At 37.5% G+C, this 9,145-nt stretch overlaps 1 protein-coding gene across 2 annotated transcripts in view; it reads right to left on the reverse strand.

Moving 5' to 3' along the window:
- LOC112528324 (probable UDP-3-O-acyl-N-acetylglucosamine deacetylase 2, mitochondrial) overlaps positions 1 to 9,145 on the reverse strand; it is a 12,772-nt gene continuing 3,627 nt past the window's right edge. The window contains exons 4-8 of one of the 2 annotated variants that reach the window (XM_025139334.1): positions 3,928 to 4,029; positions 3,543 to 3,607; positions 3,103 to 3,247; positions 596 to 660; positions 1 to 164 (exon numbers count right to left, since the gene is read on the reverse strand). In XM_025139334.1, coding sequence (XP_024995102.1) covers positions 607 to 660; positions 3,103 to 3,247; positions 3,543 to 3,607; positions 3,928 to 4,029 — 366 coding nt within the window. In that variant the 3' untranslated portion in view covers positions 1 to 164; positions 596 to 606. Of the gene's footprint in view, positions 165 to 253; positions 661 to 3,102; positions 3,248 to 3,542; positions 3,608 to 3,927; positions 4,030 to 9,145 lie in introns of those variants that run through there. The other variant, XM_025139332.1, reaches the window with a different exon arrangement.

Here is a 9,145-nt window from a genome sequence, read left to right on the forward strand (position 1 = left end):
GTGTAAATAAATGATTCATATGTAAATCATTAGTAAAATGACACATGTATTCATATATGAATAAGTAATTATTCACACATTCTTCCAACTTTTTTTACCTTGAAAAAGTATGGGCCAAAAGTTTCACATGAGATGAGACAACCAACCAACCAACCACGACCCACCTACCAAAAGTAGCAATTTATGAGACCAACTTTGATAACTCATCCACATACCTTTTCTTTCTTCAATTCATTAGACCAATGTAAAATAAATCAAACTAAACCGGTATATATCATCATATCAGGATCAGGATGAAAGTTTCACCTACTAAACTTTGAGAGGTGCTCGGGAATATTATAAAATATAAGAAAATTAACCAAAAAACCGGAAAAAAAATCCCTCGAAATCAACCAAAAATCCCTGAAAATGGTGGAATTACGCTAAAAATACATCAGGCGACTTTGCGGGCCTTTGGTCCACCTTAACGGTGCACCTGCTTTGCAAAAATCATGGGTCCACCGTTGGACACGTCCATAATATTGCATACTCCTAAAAAACAAGGTGGAATATGTTTCGATTATGAACGCAAATAGAATGCAGATTAGGGTCTTGCCTTACTGATGTTCAAGAAATTCCTGATAGTTGGCGAACAAATGCAGCATGCAGCGCGTGACTTCCCTGCATTTTACAAAATTTAGGATCGGTTAGATGCTGGAAATCAGTAGCTAGCGGAGCCAGGAATCTTTAAATTGGGTCGTGTGTGAGATAGGCATTCGCCTAAAAACTATTTGTTTAGGTGTCTATTGTCCGCCCCCCGCCTCCTAAAACGGAGTGAAACTTTGCAATTTTCATGCTGGTGGTGGTGCCTTAGATCTAGAGATAATGATGTTATTCTCTCTATCCCAAAGTAAGGAGCCGTTTACTAACCACTTATCCGGAAAGTGCGTACCAAGTCGCTTTACCTTATCGAATCGAATGAACATGACAAGGATTGAGAATCTTACCCGGTAAGAGTGATGACAAGGACCGAGAGTCTCGCCCGATAAGTTAGAGTGACGACTCTTACCTAGTAAGCGCTTACCGGATAAAAATGTTGCATAGGATGTCCTTTAAATAGATTAAAATCTTACTTGGTAAGTTAAGTGAAAGTGTTAAATCTTACCGATAAGCACTTACCAGGTAAGGGTTGGGTAAATGGCCCCTAAGTGTCCACATATCTATTTAATTTGTTCCAGCCTACTAGCTGATGTTAAGTTGTTGCCGCTATTCAATTGTGGAATTAGGCACTAAGTCAGCATGTTATGTATGTCTGGGTAAAGTTGTGAACAAGATTATTAGATCTACATAGTCAGATGAATTTCATGTGATTTTAACTACGTATGTTTTTCAATATTTTGAAGTCGATGCATGCTATGTGTTTACATTCTATACTATTAGGATGCCAAATGTATTTTGCTATGATATAAAAAGTAAGTTATGTATGAAAATGGTCTTCGTATGTGTGTGGAACAGCGATAATTTTGGCTAGGTGTGTCCTCTGTAAGTTGCGCAAGCCCAGGTAAGCCATGTCATAAGGAGATTTGGTGACCCACACCATACAATGAGAATATGAGATCTCAAAAAGAGTGAAACTATTTTACGAGCACGTTCATGTTAATGTGGTGTTTCTTTATGCATAACAATTTCATGAAATATTTCCAGTTGACACGTTTGCATGCGAGAACCTACGATATGTTGTTTAAGAAAGCGAGTGGCAATATTTTGCTTGCCATCACCGTCTGATTGTTTGTATTGTTATATTTACATGAAAAACCATGAACTCATTGAGCTTAATAGCATAACAATTGAAGCGTGCATCCCAGGTAGGGGTGTAAACGGTACGAGACAACTCGCGAGCTACTCGGTCAAAACTCGACTCGAATAGGCTCGGCTCGAACTCGAGCTCGACTCGACATATTAACGAGTCGAGCCAAGCCACCCAATACTCGACTCGAAAAGTTCGTGAGATACTCGATTATTTTATATATAATTAGTTATAAGATATAATCAGTTTTTTATGATAAAAATTGTAAAATATAAATAATAAAAATGTCTTATATTTTAGATATTTAAACAAAATTATGCATTTTATAATTACAAAAATTAATCAGTTATTTTTTATTGAAATCAAAATTAAAAAAAGACAAAAAAAACTATAAAAAGGGTTAATGAAATTGTCCCACGTTGGTAGAGAGATGATAAAGGAAGAGAGGAAAGATGTTATTAAAAGAGAGGAAGGTGAATGGAATTTCTAACTTTGTCATTTTGATGATGAAGTTTGAAGTTGATCTCTTGAGTTTTATAAAAACCAAGAGAACACCTTTAAGTTTTAAAATTTATAAGAAAAAACCCTAAAATTTCATAAATTTCAATAGGTGAGCTTGATTCGAGCTTCAGTTCGAGCTTAATTCGAGTTCGAGCTTGAGAAATAGTTATCGAGTTCGAGCTTGGAAATTGGCTTGCGAGTTCGAGTCGAGTATAGCGATACTCGAGCTCGACTCACATCATTTACACCCCTAATCCATCCCCCCAGGTAATGAGCAAGGGAAGGGAGAAGGTCTAGCGGAGGTCTAGACTTAGAAGACGTCTTCACTATGTTGTTTGTTGATGTTTTAAGTAGTAAAAGATTATGTTTTATGTTGAGAACGACGGTTGTATTCTGCTTAGAGGTTGTTCAAGTCTCTGGGAGTTATTTCAGTTTAATTCGTACGTGTGATGTTCCGCTGTGTATTGTTCAAGTTGTCACACTATCATCTGATCATTCGTGAAGTATAACATTACGTCCCTAGTGTGACATTGACCCTTCTCCATCCCACCCTTTGATGCAGTCACGGTCAATAATTGGGATTTAAGCTCAAGAAAGCTAGTTAACATGTACTCTTTTAATCTATGAAAATTGCTACAATTTTCAATCAAGATGTACAGTGAAAATGCAGAGGTCTTTCTAAGCAGCCTTTTTAATCTAGAAGTATCAAAAACCTCCTTTAAATCATGAGATGAAAAACGTTGCAACTTTTAAAGGACAAAGCAAATATCTATTTTTTTTGCGAATGGTGGGAGAAAAGGATTTGAGAGAAGCACCTTATAAGCTACGATATTTGCAACTGGGATCCCTTGACTACCATCACGAGCAAAGAGAGAAACATCGCCAATGAGATCTAAAATCTTGTGCCTGCATGGCTCCTCAGGTGAACGCAAAGGTGGATTCAGCAAACCTTTACTGGTGCTGAAACAAATCATGAAGATCATTCAGCACAATGATCAGACTGAATGAAAAGTCAACACTAGTAGTGTTCTCTAAATGAAAATAACTGTTTATTGAAACCCATTCAGAAAACAAACTTAAATAATATTCAACAGCCTGGTTAAGTTGTAATATGAATGAAAGACAACACCTGGTTTGTATATATGACGTATAAGGCATTTTCAGACACCTCAATGATTTATGGTTACTGCTATTCAAGTTGACCAAGAAGTAAAATCTGAAAAACTCAAAGCAACCATTTGGCAAAGCATCTCACCTGAAAACAACAGCATTCTCTATGGAACCACCCTTAATGAGTCCTGCATTACGCATTTTCTCGACCTGCAATGAAATTTTCACTTAAACATAAAAGCAAACATGAACCCATTGAACTCTATAATGAACAAAACAAGATTCACCAGTTCTCTCTTAACCATACTGGTTCCAAATGGGGCACTTGCAAATTGCATCAATAGGCACTGTTTTGAGGTCGATTTTAGATAACTCTTTGGTAAAGCCAATATAGCAGATATCACCATCATAATAATTGAAAACTGAGGTCAAATAAACAAGTGGCAACATCTTAAGATGTTACAGATGGAATATCTGATCATGGGTTGACGCAAGGTAAAAAGTGTTAACATAGAGGATCAACATTTGACCTCTTCATAAATGCAGAAGGTTCTTGAAGGAGCTATTTGCTTAGAAAAGAAAGAGTCGGTACAAACGACTGAAGAAAACCATTGGAGGCTTATAGCTGATACCTGAAACAATGTATATAGAAGTTAATAGCAAAAACACCATGGACCACACACCCTACATCAAAAAGCTGTTGGCAAGTTGGCCAGGATACATATCAGACCTCTTTAACCAACTATACATATATAAAATTTAGAATGTGTGAAGTGGTAGTGCATGTTGAATTCTGATGTCAAAGTGCAAACAATCAAGTTCTTTGAGTAAATAAAACTGCATCAAAATAGCTAGTGTAAGAATATACACCATAAACATTCACTTTCTTTTGCTCCAAGTTATTTATGGGATGCACCACCCTTCATGTCACATATGCCCTTTATCCGTCCTCCATAGCATTTTCTCTACAACTAACTAGACACATACATCAGACTAGAAAGGCCAAACTAATAGATAAGACAAAATCTTAACACATATGAATCATGCTTCAACCCTCAGTCAGCTTGTGACCCTACGGATGTGTTTGGTATGTAAGACATGACGGAACAGGAAATAACAAAAACTTATTGTCCCATGTTTGGAACCGACATTAGACTCTGGAGTCTGGACAGAAAGGGACTGAGTGGGACAAAAACCAAAATAGATGGAACAAAAATCCAGGGGACAGGACAAGATTAGTAAATTACTAAACTACCCATGTCAAATTAAAACCCGAAAACCTTCCATAATTCTCTCTCTCTCGCCCGTCTAGTCTTGTCCAGTTCCATCCAGCCCTGTCCACTTACCAAATGCACCCTACTTAGACGTGGATGGTTTCAATCACACTAGGTGTTATAGCTAAACTGTGATGGCCCATGCTTCCTACAAAATACACAGACCCATGGTTTATGTAAACATGATTCATCTATTTGCTCAAAAATGTTTAAGCATAGATTAGCAATTGTGTAAAACAATTAACATTTGTGGAATTGATACAGTGAATATAATCCCTGATTTATGAGGATTATTTTTCCTTTTGTAACAGATTTGGTAGATATTTGTATAGTTTGGTAAGTTTCCTCGTAGGTTATCAAATCCCTTAAATTATGGATTCTAGTTAGGTCTCTAAGCTGTATAAAACCCCCTTTTGCTTTTCAATGAGAATAATAATAGAATTTCTCTGAAATTACATGGTATCAGAGCTACAAAGGTATCTGTTTTAACAACTTTTTATTAGTTGTTAATAATCAGAACCAATAACCAAGGTTCAACATGCCGGAGTCCAAATCAAACTCCACCGTCAAATCTACCGATCGATCAACACTAGGTTGACTACTCTCATCCACAGATGCAAATCATTGTGCACCGTTTGAATAGGAAAAACTATCTGGAAATGGTCACAATCTGTGAAACTCGCCATTGATGGTCGAGGTAAGTTGGGCTTCCTGACTGGTGAAACTTCAAAACCGGTCTCATCTGATCCAGGATACCATAAATGGTGTTCTGAAAATTCTTTAGCAAGTTTGTGACTACGTAATTCAATGGACATGTCCATTGCTAAGCCATATATGTTCATGAAAACCGCCAAGGAAGTGTGGGACTCTGCTCGAGCGACCTATTCAGACTTGGAGAATTTTTCCCAAATCTTTGAAATTAAAACACATTTGTGGCAAGCCAAACAAGATAACCGTGATGTTACCTCTTACTATAATGAGATGGTAGCATTATGGCAAGAATTGGATCAATGTCACGATGTGTGTGGGAGAGTTCTACAAATTGTACTCGGTAGAAGAAGAAAGAGGAGAATGACCGTGTGTTCATGTTCCTGGCTGGTGTTCACCCAAGTCTTGATGAAGTTAAAGGAAGAATTCTTGGCCGAAAGCCTCTTCCATCCATCCGAGAAGTTTTTTCAGAAGTAAGACTTGAAGAAAGTCGAAGAAAAGTAATGACGAATGAGATCCAACCTACTGATGTCGGGGACACAACAGCCCTACTTGTCCATGGCATAGAACAAAGGGGTGAACAAAATAGAAACCTTATTGTGACCATTGTAAGAGGTTTTGGCACACTCCGGACAAGTGTTGGAAGCTTCATGGCAAGCCTATCGGCTGGAAGAGTAAGTTTGAAAGAGCCCTACACACCACAATTGAAACGACTCAAGACGCTCAAATCCAACCAGACCTATGTCTTCTTCTGCTGACCCATCCTGTGCCTATGTGCAATCTGGTAAAAACACCCCTTCGTCTAACTATTCATCTTCTCATATGTGTTTACAAAATACATCAACCTGGATCATTGATTCAGGGGCATCTGATCACATGACTTCTTGTCCAAATCTCTTCAATTCTTATAAGCCTTGTGCAGGAAATAGAAAAGTGTGAATTGCTTATGGCACTTTTTCTACAATAGCAGGAGTTGGTGATGTAAAAATATCATCGGACTTCATTCTTTCTAATGTCCTACATGTTCCAAAACTCTCTTGTAATCTCATCTCTGTTCATAAACTCGTTGTTGACCTCAATTGTCGTGCTTTGTTCTTTCCTTCCATTTGCATTTTTTAGGACCTGGACTCGGGGAGGATGATTGGACGTGCTGATGAATGTGTTGGACTCTACATACTAGATGAGGGAATCCACTCTAATAAGAAGACTTCTTGCTTCTTCACCGCATCTAATTTAAGTAATAATGAGATTTATTTATGGCATTTTAGACTTGGACAACCAAGTTTTTTTTATTTAAAACATTTGTTTCCTATATTATTTGGTAATAAAAATCCCTCATCCTTTCAATGTGAGATTTGTGCGTTAGCAAAACCACACAAAAATACGTATCATCCACAACCATATAAACCATCTATGCCTTTTGCTTTGATACATAGTTACATATGGGGTCCTTCTAAGGTCACTACATGTCATGGGAATAGATGGTTTATTATCTTCATAGATAATCATACAAGGGTTTGTTGGGTCTATTTGCTTAAAGAAAATTCAGAAGTTGAACATGTTTTCAAAAAATTCTATAACATGATTCTAACTCAGTTTGGCACTAAGATTCAAATTCTTAGAAGTGACAATGGTAGGGGATATTTTACTAAAACTCTAGGGAATATTTTACATGCTCAAGGCATAGTTCAACAAAGCTCATGCGTAGATACTCCACCACAAAATGGCATAACTGAAAGAAAAAACAGGCATCTGCTTGAAATCACTCTTTCTTTATTATTTTCAACTGAAATACCAAAATATTTATGGGGAGATGCTCTTCTGCATGCTACATATTTAATGAACCGAATGCCGTCTAAAGCTTTAAAGTTTCAAACACCCATATTTGTTTTAGAAAGTTCTTTTCCAAAGTCACGATTATTTTGTTCCATGCCTTTAAAAGTTTTTGGTTGTACCATGTTTATTAAGAACACCAATATCAACCTTGGCAAATTAGACCACAAAGCCCTCAAATGTGTTTTTGTAGGAATCACACCACATAAAAAGGGATTTAAATGTTTTCATCCAAACACGAGAAAAATGTTTGTTACCATGAATGTTAAGTTTTTTGAAAATATTCCTTTCTTTAGATCTCGTCTTCAGGGGGAGAATAAAAAAGAAGACTTAAAGTTTTCGGATCTAGTATTTCCAACTACATTTGAGCCATCTGCATTAGACTCAAATCCCAAAGACTGTCCAATCTTTGAACACGAGGAAAATGTAGATGTTCCAATAGAACCACCACTAGATCGAGAAAGTGAACATAATATTCCTCCTGAAGAAACTGAAGTACCATTTGAACCTCAACAAGTTACTCAAGAGGATTGTAGTTCAAAAGAAAAAAACTGTTCGGAAAAGTATATGAGCGAAGATTCCCTCCAAACAAAGAGTTCAACACAATCTCAGCTCCTGATTCCGAACCGAGGAAGGAACCATCTCTTGGTAAGTCATGTGACCTGAATGTTCCAATAGCCTTGAGAAAAGAAAAACGTGCATATGTTAAATATCCTATGTCCAACTATGCTGTAAAAATCGCGATATATCGTCGACATATCGGCGATATATCGGATATCGGCCTTAGAAAAAATATCGGTTCGTAAATATCACCCAAAATATCGTTCCCGATAATATCGGCGATATTGTCCGATTTTTTCCAGATATTTACCGATATTTTGAGGTAAATATCGACCGATATATAGATATTTTTTAGGGTTCGATTTTTTGGGCTTCTCTCATTTTATAGGCTTAGATTTTTTGGGCTTCTCTTATTTTATGGGCTTAGATTTTTTGGATAAGTTAGGTCTCAAAAATCTGCTACCATTTCCTTCACCGCTTCACGCCAACGGTCTGCTTCCATTCCCTTTCTTTTTCATCTTTACGACTCGAGGAACGAACCGAGTAATCGACAGCAACCAGCAACAACAGCAAGTCAGCAATCGACAGCAAGTCAGCAATCATCTTTTCTCGTACGAGTAATCGACAGCAACAACAGCAATCGACAGCAAGTCAGCAACAGCAACAGCAATCGACAGCACCTGAGTTCCTTGGTGACTCCCTGAGTTTATGCAGCGACAGCAACAGCAACAGCAGCCACCTGAGAGTTCCTGGTGACTCCCTCTGTCCCTCAACAGTTCCTGGTCCAGCCTCGAGGTCTTACTCTTATGTCCTAACTCCTAAGTCCTATCACCCACCCACTCACTTAATTATTCTTATTTATCTTAGTTAGAAGTTAGAACTTAATTGCTTGTCAGGTATTGGCACCGTTGGTTGATGTTGTTCGGTTGGTTGATACGGAGGAGAAGCCGTGTATGGGCTATATATACGATGCTATGGAGAGAGCTAAAGAACAAATTAAGAAGAACTTGAGTGGCACCGTTCACGAAAGACTGATCACTAAAGTGTGGTCAATGATTCAAGCACGATGGAGTGACCAACTTCATCATCCTTTGCATGCCGGTATAATTTATAAAACATTGCTATGTTTTATTTATTTAATTTTTAAATTTAATACTATTATTGGTATTAACTTTTAGTACATTTGTAGCCGGATATTACCTCAACCCCGCCATTTATTACGCACAAGATTCAGATGTTGAGAATAATAGATACATCAAGACGGGACTATACGAGGCAATTGACCGACTTGTGCGTGATGAAGAAAAAAATGATACTTTACGGATGGAACTCAATCAATATGTCGAGATATCGGGGCAATTTGGATCTGCGG

This window comes from Cynara cardunculus (genome assembly GCF_001531365.2).
Source record: "Cynara cardunculus var. scolymus isolate 2C chromosome LG 15, CcrdV1, whole genome shotgun sequence".
Taxonomy (NCBI): Eukaryota; Viridiplantae; Streptophyta; class Magnoliopsida; order Asterales; family Asteraceae; genus Cynara; species Cynara cardunculus.